Below are 21271 nucleotides of genomic sequence, written 5' to 3'. Positions count from 1 at the left end.
TGGGTGATAAACCCCATTGCTTACCTACCATTCTACGGCACTGCCAGAAAGCCACCGTGGCCTTGTCGATCTTATTGTTGAGATGGTTACTCCAGTTCAATTTGCTATCCAGTATTACTCCTAGATACTTTACCTCCGAACTGAACTGTAGTTCCGTGTTGAACAGTCTGGGGGGGTTATAGTTGCCCAGCAGTCGTTTGTTTGTGAACATTACCTGTTCTGTCTTCTTGGGGTTGACAGTTAGTTCGTTTTCGATGCACCATCGTTCCACGATCCGTATTGCCTGCTGCGTGACGTCACACACAGTGCTGCTGACTCTACCGCTTATTAATATAGCAATATCGTCAGCGTACCCGATCGTGTAGTAATGGTGTTGGTTAAGTCTGGTTATGAGGTCATTTACTACCATGTTCCACAGTAGTGGTGACAACACCCCTCCTTGTGGACATCCTCTGGCTACCAGTGCATGTTGTGTCTCAGATGAGTTGAGTCTGATGATTCTTTTGCTGAGCATGTTACCTATCCATTCGACCATGACCGGATTCACTCTGTGTCTTGTCAGGGCCGAAGTGATGCTGCTGAAGTTGGTCTTATCGAAGGCTCCTTCAATGTCGATGAAGGTGCCGAGGCACATTGATTTATTTTCAATGGCCTCTTCTATTCTGCTGACCACTGCATGTAGAGCTGACTCTGTTGATTTACCTTGGCTATACGCATGCTGGTGTGAGTGTAGACGTATTGTAGCTAGGGCATGTTCTCTCAGATCCCGGTCACAGAGCCTCTCCATAGTCTTCAGCAAGAACGAGGTGAGACTAATGGGTCTGTGTGCCTTGGGTTCGGAGTAGTCGCTTTTCCCAGGTTTCGGGATGAATATTACCTTTACCTCCCTCCACCGTTTCGGTATGTATCTATGAGCTAAACACGCTGTGAAAACGGTGGTGAGCCTTTGGATCAGTCGATGTCCTCCCCACTTCAGGAGTGCCGGGAAGATCTCATCCAGGCCTGGGGATTTAAAGGAGTCGAAGCTACTAATTGCCCATTTAACCTTTGATGGGCTAATTACCTCGAGTGCTTGTTGCCAGTGCTCCTCGGTTGTAACTGTCTCCTCCTCGGACCAGTGGACTGAGCGCATGATGTGGCAGCCTGGAAAGTGTGTCTGTACCAGTACGCGCTCTGTTTCCTCTGGTGTGCCGGTGAAGGTGTTATCTGGCTTTTTTAGGGAGCCCCCTACCTGATTGGTTTGGTTTGCTAGGACTTTTCTTACCCTGTTGGCCTGTACGCAGGTCTCTATGCTGCTGCAGAATTTGCGCCACGATTCGGTACTTCTGTACCTTAGTCGTTTTTTGTATCTGGACTTGGCTTCCTTGTAGTTGTCCCAGTCCAGATCCGCGCATGTATTCATTGCTCTGTTTAATAGTTGTCTTACCTTTTTCCTGAGCCTTTCCAGTTCAGGACCCCACCATTTCACCTTGTTGTTGGTGCTCTCTGACGGGGTTGATAAAGGACATGCAGCGTGGTAGGAGTCTGTGATACTATCAGTCAGTATATCTACCTGTTTTTCTATCTGTCCCGTCCCCACGAGTCTGTCTGGGCACGACCGCTCCCCGAGCAGCTGATCCAGTCTATTGGCGTAAAGCACGCGGTTGGTTTTGCGTGGGTTACGCTTTGGGGAAACAGGGACTGTAACTACCTGCATGTCGAAGCGGATCCATCTATGATCAGAACATGATATCTCCTTGGACACATGCCAGTTAGAGATGGTTCCTGATGCCGCTTCTGTAGCCAGTGTTAGGTCGATGATCGTTCTGCTACGTCTATTCACAAAAGTGGGTTCCGATCCCACATTCATGATATTCAGATTCGTGGTCATCAGGTATTCAACAAGAAGCTTACCTCTCTCGTTTGTAACTTGCATCCCCCAGAGGACGTGGTGTGCGTTGGAGTCAGTGGCAATGATGAGCTGCAATCCGACCTCTTCGCAGTAGGTTACCAGCCTCGTCATGTCGTGTGGCGGTGGTGCATCAGCCTCTGGCATGTAGACTGAGGCGACGACCACCTCTGGCAGGCTGTGATCTTGCGCTCTATGCACTTTAATAGCGCACAGATCTCTAGAACAGAAACTCGTTAGAGCATGCGCATGTATGTTCTTGGAGATGTAGATGCAGGCCCGTGGATTATCCGGGCCCGTGTATGTGACTATCTTACCTCCTGCACTTCGGAGTCCGCATACGATGCCATTCCTGACCCACGGCTCCTGGATCAGGGCAATGGCTGTTGGGTTGACCTCCAACCATTTCCGCATCTGAGCCGTTGCGGTCACACTGTGGTGGAGGTTGGCTTGTATGAGGTTACAGATTGGGGGATTTGGGTTCGCCATCTGACGACAGCACCTCCATCTCCTCCCAATCTGACCCCCAAGGGCCAGGTTGCCTAGGCCCGCAGCGCAAGAGCCTCCCTCCGAACCCAGAAGCAGCTCCTCCTCGTCCTCTGCTTCATGGGTCGGCTTCAGGGGGCTCGACTGCGCTTGTGGAGGAGGCTTAGGGTCAGCCGGGTGTTCCCTTGGCTTCATTCCCTTCGCCTGTTTGGAGCCGGTGGCTTCCTGTTTGGAGCCGGTGGCTTCCTCCTCGTGGCCCGTGTCCGTTGGCAGGTGCTCGGTAAATTTACCTTTCGGACCCTGAAATTTCACGTACACCGACCCTAGCATGTAGCAGAGTCGGCGCTCCCGTTCAATCAGGGTCTGCACCACGTCCTCCGGAGCACTGAAGATGAGGAACGTGTCCCCCTCTTGCCGGTCCACTTTATGGAGGAGCCAGCTGTCCACCCTTGCCCACTTGTTTTGGTAGCGCAGTGCGCGTCCCACCTTCCAGATGTCCGGCTGGTCACCCGGTAGCAGGACGCCACAGCGAACCATCCGGACTAGGTCGCACTGACGTTTTACCATCAGTCCAGTACCAGTGGACAAAGTAAACCCCGCAATTGTTTTTGTGAGCCACTCAACTGTTTCGTGGTCCTCACACCACAATTTCAGGGCGCCGTTGGCAAGGATTGGTTTCCCCCTAAACTGGGGGTCCCCACTCCAGTCGATGCCTGTTTCTTGCACTGCCTGCTCGAGCAACTGCTCCTGCAGGCGTGCCTGTATTTCTGCAGAGGCCTGCGCAGTCAGGGGCTCACCGGTCGCGGCTGTTACCGCAACCAGTAGCTCCGACCGCACCGCCTCCGCGTACGAGGCTTCAGCTCCTTCCTCAAGCCTCGGCTTCTTGGACCCGCCTCTTGGCGACTGTGTGTCGTCATGGCGGTTCCTTTTAGCCGTAGCCTGAGTCGGACCTTTAGCCCCGGCTTTGCTCTGACCTTGCGTCTCGTTGCGTTGGCCTCGACCGGCTACCTGGTTGCCCTGGCTGCCTGCCGCTCCCTTCGCAAACTTGACGTTCCCCTTTATTTTGGGGTTTTTCTTGGCAAGAGCTGTTGCCTCGCGCTTAGCAGCTTTCGCCGCTATCGCCCGCTCCTTTTGACGCTGGCGCTGCTTCTTGCTCTTGCGCTTGGGCGCAGGACCGCTTCCAGCTTGGGAGGTTCCCGCACCACTAGCGCTTCCCACCGCCTTGCCGGACTTGCCTTTGCCCCGGCGGTGGTCAACAAGAGTCCACGCCTCGTCAAAATGTTTGAGGTCGGCAGCTCCTCCCGTCGTCGATCCACTAGCCTCAGGTTGCCCTGTTGCCGCGGAGACGTCAGGAGTCGCTCCCGCCTTTGGCTTTGCACCTCCCTGAGGTGGCGCTGGGCCTGTATGGTCGCTCGCAGTCGACGTGGTCGGCTTCGGTCCAGCTGGTTTCCCAGCCTTCCCTTGACCGACCACGGACTTACGTGGCTTGGTGTGTGGCGGTCCCACCTTAGCAGCACCGCCCCCATGTGTGTGTGTGCTTGCGGAGGCCAAGGTCGACATCGCTGCCTTGGCTCCGCGTGTGAAGGAGGGTAGTTCCACGATTGTGGCCCCGCCCTCCCGTTGTTTGTGTTGTCGGTTAGGTTCCGCTTGCGCAGACCCTGAAGACGTGTGAGTGGATGGACCCGCTTTCGCGGTTCCGCCCACCTGTAAGGTACCGTCAGGTTTCCCATCTGGTCCCTGGGTTATGGACCTTTTTTGTTCCATAGTTGGGTTTTTTGCTTCATCCGCCGCGCTCCCTACCCTCCATGGAGCCCGCAACATTGGGGATGTCGTGTACGACACCGGGGCTACGCAGCAGATATAGACGGTGCAGGTTAGGTTCCTTGCGCGACATCGGGAACTACAGATGACGGCTGATGATCGTGATCCATCCCAACCACCAGTGGTTCCGCCACCCTTGTTCCGTCAGCATGGCCGGTTCCCTTGCCCTCCCGGAGGACCCCACCCCGTCTCGCCAGCGTAATGCACCCAGCTCATCCGTGCAGTTACGCGTGTCCATTTCCCCGCAGTGGCTAGCTGCGAGGCTACCGTTTAGCCTGAAATCCAGACCAAAGAGGGCGTGTTGTCTCCCGAGGTAACCCCGACCCCGTTCGACTCAACCCCCCAGGACTCCTTCATCCCTGCGCACGGCGATCAACTGCGCAGGACACACGCAGGTAGGCAGTGTTAAATCCACCGGGTCACCTACTATACCCGGCAGATGGCCTGTCATACTTAGCTACTGCGGTCCGGGGTAGATGGTATTATGCGACGCCCGTTACCGACCACAGTATTACCAGGGTGCGCGACCCACTCATTAGGTGATTACGGAGTGGGTTCGCCCCCAAGCCCGTACGTCGGCGAGCTGGGGGCGACGTGGACGCGTATAACAGACTTGACAGGAACGAGCCAATAGCTTAGCGCCGCATACCCAAGCGTACTCATTCTGCCCTATACCCCGCTGGTATAAAATGTTAATTCAATACAAAACTCAGTTCCTGCGGCTCTGACACTTATACTATTTATAACAGCGAGAGGGACAACGACAGAACTTCGTTAAGAGTTTCGTGTAGCCCTGCTGGACGGACAATAGTGAAGGGTCTGGGTGCCCCATGCCCACAAGTGTAATTGCTTTATATGGCTTCTGTCGCTGTGTGACCACTAAAGGTTCAACTTAAAAATGTAACATTATTCAAATATGTGTACACAATAAGGATACCATTCTGTACTTCTGCGTAGAGGTGGGTAAATCCGGTGAAGATGAGTCAGATCCAGCGATTTTTAATGACTCTTTCAAATCTTATTGACTAAGTTACTAACCCTAGGGAGGGTGAGGTGATGGTTGCTTAGCTTACTTTTTCCGGGCTTTCGCTTGATGGTGATTATGTCAGCTATAAAACATAAGTGTATAATGACCACTTATTGTAATAAATAATAGAGAGGAGCGAAGAAAAAAAATAATTTGTTTGCACTGGGAAAGGGTTTAACTTGGCTTATTTTGTTAACAAGGGGGTGGTTGGCTTGTAGTATATGCATAATACTTGAATGATCCCTATTATGGATGGCCTACTGCTGTAAAAAATGTATTACGTAAATTTTTCATTTAGTTATTTAAAACAAAGTGTACAACTAAACCTTTGTGCTTGTGAGTCAAAATACCACCGTACAGAATGCCAAGCTATATATTGAGCAAGTTCATTAACTTTTCTCTATAACCTTAGACAGATGTAGTGGACAACAGTTATGCAGTTGAATGGATGCGAGATTTCGAGGCATTCCAAGAAGCTTTGGATGCAGAAGGTGATGCGGAGGGTGGCAGCACCTACGTAGGCAACCTGTCTCGGTCCATGGCGCTTGCACTTGACAACTTCTACTGTGACCTTAAGTGCTGTGGCGTTAGTTCTCACACAGGCGCAGTGAGTATGATTTAATTTGTTTCACTCAGGACTTCCCAACCAAGAGGGCACGCCCCCCTGGGGGGCGTAGAGAAATGTCAGGGGGGGGGCATAATAGGTAAACGTCCCCGAAAAAAAAAACTAACACATTGTACCTAGGTAAATTAAATGTTACGAATAGCTATTCAATCGCAAAAAATGTGTTTCTTATTTTTGTTAAAACTTAAGAGGGGCATGAAAATATTTTTGGTTTGGGGAGGCTCGGCGAAATAAAGGTTGGGAAACCCTGGTTTCACTGAATGTGTCTGTTGTTCAAATTGAATGAAACACATCCGTCCATTCATGGACTTTATATGTTAATTAAATAACTTTATTGTTTTGTAAATTCAATTAAAACTTTAAACCAGTAATGTATTATTTTCATGAGATAACATAACAAACATGTTTTTAGGGTTTTGATGAATTCTTCAATTTGGTGGACAAAGCTGCAGAGGAATATGAGACGTAAGTTAATAGTTTGTTTACAAGTTATGCATCACAAATAATAATATTATATTGTAATCGAACTATTTAAAAGTACAATACAAACTATTAAGAGGGAAACAATGAGAATTATTTACTCGTAATTCGCAAAAATAAAATAAAAAATCGACTCAGCTTATGCCTGCACCTTGCAGAACAGTCTTTGGTAAACATACTGTTTTTTTTTCAGTCTTTAAATAGCAGTTGCTGTTTTTATAAATAGTTGTTGAATAGTGTGGTAGCCTAGTCGTTTGACCTATGTCCTCTCAAGAGGATCCTGAGTTAAAATCCCAGCTTCGCACCTCTGAATTTTTTAGAATTTGTGCGAAATTACATTCGAAACTTAGCACAAGCTTTATGGTGAAGGACAATATAAAGAACACGCCTACGAAGCAATTCAATGTGTGTGAAATCCCAATTTTTTTTTTTACTTTTCTTGTCTGATATTAAGTAAATTAATGTTTGTTACAGTGAATACAAAGCAGACTGGCTTAAAATGCGCGCTGAAAAAGAAGCAGAACAGAAAAAGAAAGAAGAAGAATTACTAAAAGGCCCAAGTTTGTATAATCCCAATACGAAACTAATTTACTATATACCTATTTGGTTCAATGCAATTTGTTTTGCAAAGTATGCTTTTAATTAACATGATTCACAATTACAGACACATCTGACACAGTAATAGAAAAAAGTAATTTGATAGAAGAAGTGACGATGGGACGAGAAATGTGTGATATGTATTTGAAGCATCCTGGTAACGAGAGCTCCAGTGATGAAGAAGGCACTGAACAAACTACAGAAATAGGTATGTCTGTAGCCATCTCCGTTAATTCAAAAATTTAATTTAATTACCTAGTAATTTAATTGTTTTGAATCCAAGTCAACTAATTGGCTATTGTTAAAATGATAAAAACATTGATTGTGGTCTGACGCGAGCCAACATAGTAAAACAAAGTCTGTGCCTATGATTTCTAGCTAGCCTCGCTACATAACGCAAGCGAAATTCTACAAACAATTAAAAAAAACAAAATGCAGACTGCCTGATACACACATACATACATACGCTCGAAAAACGTGAACCTTCAGGCAGTCACAAAGTAAAAAAAAATGTTTTCACTTCTCATGCTCTTAAAATGTTACTTTAGTCTCTGCATATCGGGACTAAAGCTCCTCATTAATCTCTAGGGATTAAAGTTTTTTTATTTTATTTGACTGGAAACCCCTAAACAGCCAATCACGGTGTTTGTGAATTATTATCGTCAGTTTCAGTGATTGTGTATAGACAATTTTTAGGTTGTGGAAATAACTTCAAAATGACTACTGTGCAAAAAAATACCGAATTAATTTAGTGAAACAATTGATTTTTACGAATATGAATCTATTCAATTATACTAAGGATGAATTCATTTTATTATGCATAGTCTAATTAGTTTTAAAATAGTTTTCAAGGTAGAATCTGTTGGCTAAATATGCAAGCATTTAAAGCGTTACTTTACAAAAAAAAAAGAAAAAAACCGCGGTACAAATTATTGGCTCGCTCTGCTCGGGTGGCTAAACATCTCGTGTCATTATGGCTTGTTTTAGTCCTTTGTTGAACAATCTACTATTTTAAACGTAGTGTTCTCCTTTGTGTGGGAATCAAAACGAACATGTTCAACATACTCTTTCGAATGCCCACTCATATTTTGCAGCTACATAATACCTTTTGTTTTGTTTAGACGACAAACCAGCAGATGTGGCGATGTTCCAGGAGTTCTTGAGAAAACACGTGAAACCAAACAATACGGATGACAAGTCATAGTATAAGTGTTTTGTTTGTAAAGAATGTACATATAGAATTTAAGTATAATCCGGTTTAAGTTTAAATAAAATTTTAATGTAAGGTCTTTCTTTTGTGTTCTACTGGTGTGTATAAAGTTCCCAAATTACACCAGGCTCGAACGGGAGCTATAGATCAAGCCCTTTCATTTTACCTCTAGCAATGGGACGTATAACTTATAGGTTATAGACGATAATATGTAACATATAGAATTTGAAAGGATGGTATGACAAAAAAAAAACAAAAATTCGGTGCGATAAAATAAATTCGAATTCTTTATTACTTAATTCACTGGAGGTTTCACTTGTTATGCTGCCAAGGATACATCTTTTTTGGTCCATTAACTAGTTAATAATAATTAAATGTCAGCTAAACACTAGTTCCTTAGAAGGATGCCTTAGGTTTAACGCGTTTTTAAATGTAGGTTAGGTGTTTTGTTGGAGCAAAGTTGGTGTTTCAACAATGCTTTGCCAATGCATTGATTGAGTTTACATAAGTATAAGTACTCCTTTGTTATTGCATTGAATAATAATCACAGTGCTTGTTTATGGGAAAATGCTTAGTCAACCATTTCAATTCAGAGGCCGGATTACCTAACGTATCTGCTGCTCGCGAACGCAATTAAATGTCAGTTTTTGTATGCGATGGCGAGCGTCAGAAACTTTAGGCAATACGGCCTCTGGTCTACGGAGTTAGTAATTGTTATAGACATAAAACTTTTGCTGAAATAAAGAAATAAAATTAGTTGACAGGGGTGCCCTTCGCAAGGTCTCGAAACTTTATTTTTCTAAAATATTTTGGTCGAAATTGTTTGGTACAATATTGTATGGTATACTTATTTTTTGCATATTTTTTTTCCTATAGCACTTTTGGTCAATAATTGTTTAGTCTAAAAAATTTATTACTAAAATGCTAATTCCATAAAACTGTTAGATCAAATTATTATTCAGTCTAATATTCAATGTCCTATAATTAAAATACTGACCGCATTTTATACCAATTCGACAAATTAGCTTTCATTCGCTGTTCTTACGAGTATCGTTTAAGGGAAAAAAACAATGTGTAACATGATTGCTCAACTATAGGTTAGGTTAGTAGGCGGAATAGGACTTCCGCGAAGCAGAGCTCCGTCGATTTCGCCTCAGTCGTTAAATTCATATGAATATTTGCTTTCCAGACAAAATTAGTGGTAACAATATTCGGAATAACAATTTTATACCTATAATACAATCGACAAAACAATGTTATACTATTCAAATGTTATACTAAACAATTTATCGACCAAAAAATATAATGAAAAACAATTTCGACCAAAAATTTTAGAAAAAACGTTGTTATGCAAAAAAATATGTTACTAACAATTTTATGCAAAAGAATTTTAGACCAGCCGATATCATTATACACCCAGTTGACAGTGCATAGCACATTTTACATAAGAAGAACACATTTTCACAAGAGGGAATATTACTGCAATTTTATCCCGAAAGAGTGCAGCACTAGCACATACCATATGTTTATGGTTTATGTTTTTTGAGTATCTCAAAGTCCGTAGGATGCCGTAATATCATATTATTTCAATTATATTATTGGGAATATAGCTCTACGCTACTACCGATGTAAATATAATTTATTTTGTTACTCATAAATGTCTTGATTTCTATGGGTAATACTCTTTGGTCATAATCCGTCATAGCGACAAAATATAAATAAAGAGAACTGACTTTGTCATGGCGTTTTCTTTACGGTTTGTGCTAGTGTCGCCCCCTGCGCGAAGCTTTGCCTAATATGCCCTATTACGTAATTTGTTCTAAATTTAAATAAAACACATCATAAAATGTCTTAATAAATAGTCTAAAAATAAATAAATCTTTAAATATCTTTTTAAGTACTTACATGAAACATAAGATAATGATAAGTTAAAATTAAAGCTACATTAAATTGAATTAAGATAAATATAGTCGAGCTTTTCAATTTTCTAAAAATACTAAAAGTGTACCTACCTACAATTACAAATCACAAGAGAGATGCATTGATGAGGTGTTAGAAGTAAATAACAATATTATCTACATACTAAAACATTTTGTTTTCGAAAATTATACTACTGAATGGACATTCTTCAGGCTCTTCTGCAGTTTATGACAGGATTTCTTGACGAACCGTTTGGAAAGTAACTTCTGGGACAATCTGTGCCTGATACTTTAAATTAATGTTCACATTCTCGTCATTTATTGTTCTGAAAAGTTTAAAACAACAGCCTCTGAGGTTAGAAAGTTATTATTTAATACTAAGATATCGAGAAACAGTTTTAAATCATAGTTGGGTGAACGTCAGTAAACGTTTGTTAATTGTTTTAGATGGTAATCCATGTCCTTCGATGTAGAGGGATTCACTTGTGTGGGCGTTTCGAGTGCGGTCAGGTCATGTTCCATTGAATAATTTTTTAAATATAATGAAAGTTGTTCAATCCTCAATGTGCACGGATTGTAATAGGATTGAGGACTTAGTAAATTTTTTGGTGGTGTATGTATTGACTATGGATAGCCGTGAGAGGTATTTGAGTGATTTGGACCTGTTCAATGGTGCAGTGAATGTTATTGGTATCGGAAGATGAAGAAGAAGCACTCCTTTGCAGCCAGATAATCTGGACATCGCAATAGAAGTGTTTGATGAATGTGGCCATCGAGTCTTCCAATGAGGCTGGCATAGTCACAAAGGTGCACTTAAGCCTCGAAAAAAAAAATAGACGAAAAAAAACATTGGACTCTGTTATAGGTTAGGTAAGTAGGTACAACGAGGACAATGCACGTAAGACAAAGATATCGTGGGGGATTGAGCGATGCGCGGGGCGGGTGACAGCGCGGTGGGCGCGGGTGTGCGCGACTGTCACATGCGCAGATATTAACGGTCAGTGCTACACTTACGCGTCGCGGGCTGTACACATTGGCTTAGCCACTTAAAATAACAGAATGCTCAGTTCACATAGACACGATTTTATCGTCGATGCAAGCTTTTATTTCACTATTCTTGATTTTATTTCAATACCCATTATGAACTTTTTTTTGTAAGTATTTAAAAGGCACGCTGCCTAATATGTACCTGTTAATTACTTCATTAAGATTTAGTTTCATTCTTAACAAGCACTGGTTCTCAAAAGAAATTAAACTAATTTGAACTAATTACAACTATAGTACATTTTCATTTAGAATTTGTCCGTTTTCAGCTATGGATGTAGGTAGGCAGAGATTCGGGAGCGGGGCGGGCGCGGCCCCGCGGCCAGCGCGCTCGAACGCCCCGTCGGGGAGAAGCCACGCGGCGCGGTAGTTCACGCAGCCCGAACAGTCTTTGTACGCCAGGGTTGGATTCGGCCAGGTGTTCTTTGTACTGCCTATAGATGTGTATCTGTAAATACCAATTTTACTTTTAAATCTGCCGCTTTTGCACGCATTAAGGTGGTTTTCCACCGGCGAGGCGAGACGAGACGAGGCGAGACGAGAATTGAAATTTGTATGGCAGCGCCCACGGCGGCTCGCGGCGCCCGCGGTGGCCCGCGGCGGCTCGCGGCGGGCGCGCGAGAATGCATACAAATTTCAATTCTCGTCTTGCCTCGTCTCGCCTCGCCTCGCCGGTGGAAAATCACCATTACCAGCGTTTCGATTTAGACAGAATAAGCGAATGAAGACCACACAGCAACCCAATCAACTGGCCAACTTTTTATGAGCTGTCAAATCGATAGATTTTGTATGGTCCCAATACTGAACTTTGACGTCACTTGTTAGCCAACTTACTTATTGTTTTCCGAGTTAAAACTAATTATATTTTTAATAGAGCTGTTTTTTAATTATTGGTTAGGTAGTTAATTAATGTTGCGAAGTAGGTAAGTACTCATATGTTTTAAATAGAAACAGAATGAAAGGGCGGCAAAACATTGCACTATGATAGTCACATCCAGTTATTATTTCTATTAAAAACTAGTAATCCAACAATTTATCGTCGGATATGCGCATCCGCAACAATAAAAGCAATAATTAAAAGTATTTTATTTTATGACTAGGTATTGAACCTATCGCCTCTCAAGCAGAGGGTCGTGGGTTCAAACCCCGGCTCGCACCTCTGAGTTTTTCGAAACTCATGTGCGGAATTACATTTGAAATTTAAAAACATCGTGAGGAAACCTGCACAACCCTGCGAAGCAATTCAATGGTGCGTGTGAAGTTCCCAAACCGCACTGGGCCCGCGTGGGAATTATGGCCCAAGCCCTCTTGTTCTTAGAGGAGGCCTGTGCCCAGCAGTGGGACGTATATAGGCTGGGATGGGATGGATTGAAATAATAAAAAATGTTTCACCCCTTGTCATAGAGGCTGCAATACGGCACTTGTCGCGACAGGATGTAGCTCCATATTTGATGGTAGGACCAGTTCAGTAGGGGCGACACGCGCATTATTTGTGGCCAGTTCGCATCTGTTTTCTGAAAGAAACAAATAGGCACATTAGGTATGATGAATAATAAAAGATTTTTTGATGGTACAGAATCTATACTATAGATAACAAATAAGCAAGCATACACCTAGGTGAGTGGGCCTCTGTTTCAATCGTTTTCAGTGTGTTACTAACATAATATTACTGATAACAGCTGCGTCGTGATTCAACTATAAATCCCTGTGTAGTGTGTGGTCGCAGAACTCGCAGAACTGTAATTGGTTTTAGTTCATGGATATTTTATCCTTCGATTTTCGTAACACACGGGAACGGCGGTTCAATTGAAACGCTTTAGGGCCAAGTAGGTATATGAAAATGGTAAGAAGAAAAGCTACTGAAAGTTAAAATAAGATAGGGTATGTATCTAATCTAACTACGTATCGCAATTGGTTCGACTTTTACTAGCCAGCCTGTCTAAAAGGACGGCGTGAAATTATCTTGTTACATAGGTACCTGCATGAATTCCAAATCGCTGCTGTATGGATCAGTTCTGCGCGTCCCCATCAAACAAGCTTTCAACCGCTCGTCCTCATCAAGAATCCTCTGAAGCGTACTCTTCATTTCTCCTTCAGTAACCACAAGTGTTATCCCATAGTGCGCTTCCACTTGTTTCACGAACGCTTCTAGCTCTCTAAAGGGACTCGTTGTTCTTATATACAAGACTTTGAGGTCGTTTATCACAGTATTGGTTTTGTATATGTCTAGTAGCACGTTTATGGTGATGTCAAGGAGAACTGTGCAGTCTTTGCCGCCGTTGAATGATAGAAATACTTCGTCGTGGTTGTATTTTTTGAAGCATCTTCGAAGCACCTATGAATCATCAATGTTAAAAATATGTTTCAGGAGCTATTAATTTGTAACATGTTCTGCAGCGCCGGTCCTGGGGTAGACTAAGAGGAGCGTTCACTCTAGGCGTCAGTCAGATGGCAAGGGGCACCATTTTCCAGTTCCCAGTGCAAAATAATATTTAGAACTTTTGTGAGGCGCGGAAGCGGTGTAGACAATCTCGCTCTACCTGGATTAAGGGCTAGAGCCGGCGCTTAAATAAAAATATCTGGGCGACCGAGCTCCGCTCGGGCTAAAACTCGCTACCGAGCATTTCCCAGAGATAAGACCAAGCAAGATCGATTTTTCATCTCCGAAAACCCCTACGTGCCAAATTTCATCGAAATCGTTGCGTCGTCGAAGCGGTTTCCGAGATCCCCAAAATATATAGGTATATTTATATATATACAAGAATTGCTCGTTTAATTAAAGGTATTATATATTAATAAATACCTATAAGTAAAAAGTTATTTATTTGCAGGTGGTAGGACTTTGTGCAAGGTCCGCCCGGATTGGTACCACCATCTTGTTCGCTAATCCTGCCGTGAAGCAGCAGTGCTTGCACTGTTGTGTTTCGGCATGGAGAGTAAAGTGGGTGATAGACGTACGAGCAAGTGTACTTATGGTACGTTAGTACTATTATATATTCTGTGCTTATGGCTCGACGACTTTTTCGCCTGTGTGTCACCATAAGTACGCGTACTTTAGAACCGCCGCGATCCATCCGGTTTGAAATCTTGCTCGTAGCTCGCAAAGCTTAAAAACCGCGGTACGTTAAGTTTGCACGTCTATCACCCACTTAAGAAAGCCGGTGAAAGTACTGGTACTTGAGGTACCCCATCTTAGGCCTCTAGGTTAGCAACGCATCTGCAATCCCAGTGGTGTTGCAGGTGTCTATGGGCGGTGGTGATCTCTTACCATCAGGAGACCAACTTGCTCGTTTTCCATCTAATCAAATAAAAAAAACCGGCCATGAGCGTGTCGGACACGCCCGAAATAGAGTTCCGTAGCCATAACGAAAAAATCAAGTACCTAATATTTTTCTAAGGATTTCGTATTTTGTACGGAATATTCCAAGTTTAGGTATATTTTATACCTTAGGCTCATATTTACTCTTAAACTGCTAATAATTCTCAAGAAAACTTAACCTTTTGATATACTTACTACCATCCTGAATTTTTTCAATTTTTTCACCCGCCCATTTTTTAGATTTTAATGAAATTTGCACTAAAGTTGAATATTTTGCAAACAAATCACTCAATCGAAATATCGTTTTAGCAACCCCCTAATGGGTTTAATAGTCCTATCCAACGATACCCCACACTAAAAGGTTGGATTAGAAAAAAAATACCCCTTACGTCTATGGGAGGTACAATAAAAAATATTTTTTGAATTTTCTATTGTACCATTTTGCCGGCATAGTTTACATATATATTCGTGCAAAATTACAGCTTTCTAGCATTAATAGCTCCTGAGCAAAGCCGCGGACGGACAGACAGACAGACATGGCGAAACTATAAGGGTTCCGTTTTTGCCATTTTGGCTACGGAACCCTAAAAAAACATGGTTCAATATGGCCGATACAATAAATACCTTACATATACCTAGGTAGAACTAATTAAAAAATTGCAAAAACTATATCGTCGGGTGACAAGCAAAAGTCACTAATTAGGTACAGTCACCAGCATTAATATCTGCCACATCGGAGCGTGCAAAAATGTCTAAAACGTCCTTTCGGCCCTAGAAATAGAGTCGTATCAGATATTTATGCACGCTTGTTGTGCCAGATATTGGTGCTGGTGACTGTACCTATCACTGGTATTTTCTTGCATAATAATAATAATAATAACAAAATATCGTTCTAACAGGTGTTGAGAAAAGGTGTTGAGATTTTCGAGAAAATAAATTCAAAAGAAAATTCATTCAGGATTTACAGACTCTAATCTCAGGACTAATCTTGGGAAATCTTTACTCTATACTACAACTTGAATCAGCTCATATTTAATAATAATCATACCTGTTTAGATTCCTCAAGGACATCAGTGAAATCCGGCAGATCCATGTCCACGTCTTCGAGTTGCTGTGGCATTTCGCACACTAGTCTGAAATGAGCATTTGAAATCAACTTAAAAACAATTCGATGTTCATGTGGCAGGTACCTACGGCTTTAGCACAAGTGGCCTCGACTCGCTTCATCGCTGTTTTGTACTCGTCGGACGCCCCGCGCGCCTGCGAGCTGCGTCGGCGCATTTAACATGGTCTACCTACTTGTGCCAAATTACCCAAAAAAGTCGTTAGTCGGGTTTTTTAACTACTTATTTCGGTTCAAAACTGTATACTACAAGTGATAAAATATCGTACGTGTACCTAGTTGTACCTATTTTATTTTTGATGGTTACAAGTCTAAATTAATTTTAGTTTTAGAACCTGTAAAACTTGTCTTCTTTTTGATTAATTAGCACATTACTGTAAGAAAGCGTACCTAAGGTTCAATATTGTTTATTATTAGTTTACTAATGGTGTTTCACCATCCATTGATTAGTGTTAACTGGCGGTTAGGTGTGATGCCGTCTCTATTTGTTTTGCTCGAATAGACGAAGACGGCATCACATTTAACCGTCGGTTAACGCTAATCAATGGATGGTGAAACAGCCCCTAAATGGTGAAACTTGTCTGTTTAAATTAGCGTTAACCGTTTAATTATGGGATGTGTGTAATTAAATGTATTTGCACAACTGGTACAAGATAATAGTATCTGCAGCTACTGTTTCACTTTGTTTTATTAGGTAAGTACCTAAGTACTATGTTTGTCAAGATTTAATACCTCCTTGTATTGGAAATCTATTTTCACTCACATCCGGTGGTCAGATTGACTTTATGTGGTTTTTGCTGTAGTTTAGATGACAATGCAAGTGCAGTCTACAAAGACTCAGTCAGGAAGGTTTGTTTGACCAAAAATTTTTTTTTATCAAATATGTAATCTTACGGAACTGTACAACACTAGATTAAAAGTTTAACAAACATCTAATAAGAGTGAATTTTTCAGCATTACTTCTAGCTGGAGCAAGCACTCTCTGGGTAAAAAGTTCTAGTAGTTGGAAAATAATTAATAAAAAACTCATATTTCTGAAACAATTACCCTTAGACAGATTATTTAACTACTGATAATGAAACTATTAATGTAATCACGTGACAATTAATTAATTATGACTCCATATCAAATTAAAACACATTTCATTTTAGGCACTACAGAAGTACCTAGTATACTGCTTTCATTACTATAATCTCGCACACATTATCTGCGATTCATTGAATCTTTCAATTATTTTCCTGTTGGTATGTTGGTATGCGACTTGGTCTGCGAAGAAATCGTTTATCACTATCCCACGAGAATTATGCAATTTTCCAGGATAAAAACTATCTTAAGTTCTTCCCTGGGGCTAAAACGATGTCCATAACTACATGCTACAAGCATTTCAACTGCTGTCAGTAACCCGTCGCATATATTCAAGAAAAGAGCTAGGTATACAGTTTGCATGATATTTTATCAAGTTTAAATTGTAGCATAGGTTATGTGAAAGTTTGTTATTCAATGTAATGAAATATGGCTCACAAATAGTTCATGATTTAAATTAACAATTTTTATCTTTTGCAGACAAAATCCCAGGCAAAAGCTAACAGAAATATAATATTAATTTTGAGCATAGCAACTAGATAATAATGTCAGAATAAGAATAGATGAGTTTGCTTGAGTTAATTGCCAATTATATTTTTGCTTGTCATAATATAACTGCCACAACATGCTGGTGGTACAACATTATAGATTACAAATACTTTAACCTATTAGGCAACATTGTGCAACACAATTCAATGAAAAAACTTTTTATTTATGTAATTAATCTATTTAATAGATAAGCAAATAAAACAATACTATTTAGAAAAAAATCTGCTTTATTGTAAAACTTTTACTTATTCATGGAGATTAAGATAACAATATGCAAAAGCAACTGTTTTCTTACAAAATATAAAACACTTTCCAATAAGATTATTTCCACAAATGCTGTTATCACTTAATTGTTTATTCAAGCATACTATCACTACTAGTTATCAACACACAGTTTTTTTTTTGGTGGTTCACTTACACAGTCCTTGGCACTGAAAATAACTTCCTTACCGAGTTTGAAGCCAACTCTTATCATCTCCTTCTTTGGTGACACATTTCTAACATCAAAGATGTCTATTATATTATCAGATATATCGCAGCCAATATTGTCAATGACCATTGACTTAGCTACAGCAAGAACATCGGTACCAGCAGCAAAGCAATATACGTAAACTATAATTTCACAATCAAATTTTTCCAATAATTCTTCATCTTCTATTAAGCCCTTGTAACATTTTAAAAATTCAACAGCAATTGCAGGTAAATTCATTGTCACATGTATTTTGGCACCTTTTTCTAACTTCTCTTTGCCAAGACAATAGTTTGTGATATATTCTTTGAAAACAGTGAGTATGAAATCTTTCCCATCTAGATTGTATGACTTAAAAAGAGCCATGTTCAGTTTATTTGTCTTAGCATTGTGGTTGAGCCATTTGAAAGAGTCAGGATTCAAATCATTTGCATATACTTTGCATTTTTTCTTCACTGCTGGTATTGCAAACGGGCCAACACCGCAAAAGACGTCAAACAGCACATCCCCAGGTTTTAAAAAGTTCAAGATCCTTTCATGTTCCTGGCCAAGGCGAGAGTTCCAGTAAACCTTGGAGAAATCAAATGTAAAGTTGCAGAGATTTTCTTTTACAGTGACAAGAAAGTTCTCTTCACCAGCAATCACCTCCATGTTGAAGTTACGGTAAGTGTTGTCAATGGTGCTGCTCTTGTTTACTACAGTGCGACAGCTCTTAATCTTGTTGACAAGCACTTGCCCTATAAGAGGCCGATACTGTAGCAAGTGGTCTTTCAAATTTAAGTGAATTATGTGACCAACTTGAGTAAAACCACTTACAATGTCTTCATTTTCTGGCAAAACAGCTTTGAATATAGTCCCGTATGACCAGTTTTCATATGATAGTTCGATATCCTTCATAATAAAGTTGTCTTCATTTACGCTATGTTCTTTTAGAGACTTGCGATCTATTTCAGAAAGATCAGTCCATGCACCAATTTTCTCTGGGTTCATGTGGATGCACTTTAGCTTCTCACCACTGACACTTTGCACAGGTTTAAAGTTCTCTAATTTAAGAAAATATTGTTTGCAAATTGGTGTAATTTTTGATAGTTTTTCATCAGCGACTTTCAGAACGGGAATTTTTATGTTACGCAAGAATTTTGCACGATCTAAAACGTTCATACCGCGGACGCCCACGGGCGTCAAAATTGCTGATGAAGATGTAGACATTTTTTGATGAATTATGAGAAATAATGAGCGGACTAAAGTCATGCCCATACGGTATCAAAACGAACACGAACACATCGTCATACTAACCTATATATTCGAGGTCAGGGTTTATTTACGTTCCGAGGTTTCAGGTAATGACATATATGCTGCTTTTTATAGGGATTTTTAATACTTTACAGTCAAAATAATATTACACAGTACACAAGTCTATAAACATACGATATTTTTGCAAGAAAGTTTGGATTCAAGCGTGACACATTACTTGTCAATTTGTTGTTTGACGTTTCGTTTCGTTTCGTTGCACGCATTGATTACTGTGAACAATAGAATTTCGTATTTTTCTTTTGCGATGTTTCCGTAGGCTCTGTCTGCTTTAATTTGAGAAGCTAAAAGCAGAATTTTAATTTCAGAATTACCGGGGCGACCGAGCTTCTCTTGAGCTAATCTAAAACTCGAAAATACCGTGTTTTCATAGAAATAAGACCAAGCTACATTGATTGTCTGCCCCCGAAAACACTCGCTTAACAAATTTTATTGAAATCATTAAAGCCGTTTCCGAGTAGTAGCGTAGCGAGGCGTAGGTATTGTAAAGCAGCTTTTGCACGGAACAGAAAAAACTGGTTCAGTATTTTTGTTCCGTAGGCTGGGCCCCTCGCAAACAGCCTTTTGGCCTGCTGGGCTACTACAAAACTCGAAGTTGTACCGTCCCTCTCGCTCTCGTATTAAATAGTATACTCAAGTGTCAGACGGACCGCACTACACGAACGAACTTCGAGTTTCGAGTTTCGTAGTAGGCCCTGCTGAGTGGCTTCGTGCATCGCAACTTCGCAAGGTTTTAGGTATTTTGCTCAATTAAAAATTCATTATTTAAATTGTGGTGCGCCAACACAGGGCCTCGTAAAATATTATTTTGCACACGCCAAGAGGTCGTACGCGGCCACTATTTTCGAGAATCCCGATTTTGTCGAAATAAAATGCGAAAGTGTGTGTGTTTGTATGTTTGTCCGTCTTTCACGTCGAAACGGAACGACGGATCGACGTGATTTTTGGCATAGAGATAGTTTATGGGCCAGAGAGTGATCTAGGCTACTTNTATAGTCTACCAACCTAAAGTGATATCGTTGCATGTCTTAAAAAATAATGCCAATAGACGTGTCGGTCAACTTAAAGGTTCGACTTTAGCGACATATTCATTTGATAGGAATTTCTTTACAATTGATAGACGACTTATTTGGCTGATGGTAGGTACTATGGCTGCAAAGTCGATGGACATTTCCAAAATATCGTCTGACGCGAGAAACAGCGCCTCTATGTTTGAAGTGATTAGCGGTATTTACTTATTTACTAACTTAGTTAGTTTATTATATCTCACTAGATGGCGCTGGCGCTAACCTTAAAAAATATGTTATACTCATGTTAGAAATTTTATATTCGCTGCCGTAGTACTTAATTATGCCCCCCTGGGTGGACACCGTGGATGATACGCGAATCGCGTAACGACATTTTCTGTCTCTTTCGTACTTATCGTAAGAGAAGAGAATATTATTATTCGCATTACTATCGTTTCTTGTTCATTTTTGGTGTGTGTGAAGTTCCCATCCGCACGTGCCGCGTGGGAACTACGGCCCAGAGCCCTCTCATTCTGAGAGGAGCCTGTGACCAGCATGGGACGTGTATCTATAGGCTGGGAGGCCTGATGATAATGAATTCTTTTATTTTGAAGACCCATGTTGCGAATAGTGTCAACTTTAGTAATCTCCAAATCTCAGTAAATTTACAAAAACACAAACTCAATATTATCGCCTGGTGGGATTAGACTTGTGACATACGAACGAAGAACGAAGTTCATAACTCGACAATATTACTGTATCATAAGCGATGGAAATCGGATCTATATCGGGTCGTCTAAAATTAATCGGTAAGTCATGCGTGTTAACGAAACTAAAGAGGTAGACGAAGATCTTCAAACTACCAGGCTAAGTTTTTATTACAAAGATTTTGCTACTTGTTCAGCTGCTTGCAACATCGCTTGATCGTCTCTTTCAAGTTGAATCTGCTGATTATCGTAATTATTCTTTAATGAGTTCTCAGCAATATTGAGATGTTAAAAGTAGTGAAATTATTAATTTATATGAAGAAGGAAAAAAATATGTCGGAAATTTCTAGAGAAATTGGAGTTAATGTGAGTTTTTTTTGGTTACGTCATCCTACCAACTTCTTCATTAAAATGATATCTACGTTATATATTTTATGTTTATTTAATTGTTTCAGATAAAAAACAGTTATATTGTGCAAGACTGTTTAATCAACACAAAAATAATGTTAAAGTCGTTCCTTGGCCTGCCAGATCACCGGATTTAAATCGCATTGAAAAATTATGAGTTGTTATAACCATGTCCAACGTTGGGATAACAAAATAAGC

General features: G+C 41.1%; 3 protein-coding genes across 3 annotated transcripts; 1 reads left to right on the top strand and 2 right to left on the bottom strand.

Annotated features, from left to right (window-relative positions):
• Positions 1 to 5468: 5468 nt before the first annotated feature.
• LOC141432462 (GPN-loop GTPase 1-like) lies at positions 5469 to 8213 on the top strand. The gene is made up of 5 exons (XM_074094039.1): positions 5469 to 5829; positions 6260 to 6312; positions 6802 to 6887; positions 6992 to 7132; positions 8046 to 8213. Exons 1-5 carry the CDS (start codon positions 5671 to 5673, stop codon positions 8126 to 8128), a joined length of 522 nt encoding a protein of 173 aa, XP_073950140.1. The 5' UTR covers positions 5469 to 5670; the 3' UTR covers positions 8129 to 8213.
• Positions 8214 to 8393: 180 nt separating this feature from the next.
• On the bottom strand, positions 8394 to 19141 carry Flad2 (Flavin adenine dinucleotide synthetase 2). Its single transcript, XM_074094026.1, has 5 exons — positions 18937 to 19141; positions 15465 to 15549; positions 13076 to 13432; positions 12490 to 12611; positions 8394 to 11545 (listed from the first exon to the last, which is right to left on the bottom strand). Exons 2-5 carry the CDS (start codon positions 15534 to 15536, stop codon positions 11329 to 11331), a joined length of 768 nt encoding a protein of 255 aa, XP_073950127.1. The 5' UTR covers positions 15537 to 15549; positions 18937 to 19141; the 3' UTR covers positions 8394 to 11328.
• On the bottom strand, positions 17399 to 18943 carry LOC141432445 (tRNA (guanine(37)-N(1))-methyltransferase). The gene has a single exon (XM_074094016.1). It carries the CDS (start codon positions 18895 to 18897, stop codon positions 17548 to 17550), a length of 1350 nt encoding a protein of 449 aa, XP_073950117.1. The 5' UTR covers positions 18898 to 18943; the 3' UTR covers positions 17399 to 17547.
• Positions 19142 to 21271: the final 2130 nt, after the last annotated feature.

This window comes from Choristoneura fumiferana, chromosome Z (genome assembly GCF_025370935.1).
Source record: "Choristoneura fumiferana chromosome Z, NRCan_CFum_1, whole genome shotgun sequence".
In the NCBI taxonomy this organism is placed as follows: Eukaryota; Metazoa; Arthropoda; class Insecta; order Lepidoptera; family Tortricidae; genus Choristoneura; species Choristoneura fumiferana.
This window is presented reverse-complemented; position numbering and strand designations above follow the sequence as displayed.

What these genes read in the sequence shown, in the direction of transcription:
- Flad2 (XM_074094026.1), bottom strand. Translation starts at nt 15,536, where the DNA reads ATGCCACAGCAACTCGAAGACGTGGACATGGATCTGCCGGATTTCACT. An exon ending in TCCTTGAGGAATCTAAACAG is followed by an intron (nt 13,433 to 15,464) that starts GTATGATTATTA and finishes GATGATTCATAG; the next exon opens with GTGCTTCGAAGATGCTTCAA. An exon ending in GCGATTTGGAATTCATGCAG is followed by an intron (nt 12,612 to 13,075) that starts GTACCTATGTAA and finishes TGTTTCTTTCAG; the next exon opens with AAAACAGATGCGAACTGGCC.
- LOC141432445 (XM_074094016.1), bottom strand. Translation starts at nt 18,897, where the DNA reads ATGGGCATGACTTTAGTCCGCTCATTATTTCTCATAATTCATCAAAAA.
- LOC141432462 (XM_074094039.1), top strand. Translation starts at nt 5,671, where the DNA reads ATGCGAGATTTCGAGGCATTCCAAGAAGCTTTGGATGCAGAAGGTGAT. An exon ending in TTAGTTCTCACACAGGCGCA is followed by an intron (nt 5,830 to 6,259) that starts GTGAGTATGATT and finishes ACATGTTTTTAG; the next exon opens with GGTTTTGATGAATTCTTCAA. An exon ending in GCTGCAGAGGAATATGAGAC is followed by an intron (nt 6,313 to 6,801) that starts GTAAGTTAATAG and finishes TGTTTGTTACAG; the next exon opens with TGAATACAAAGCAGACTGGC.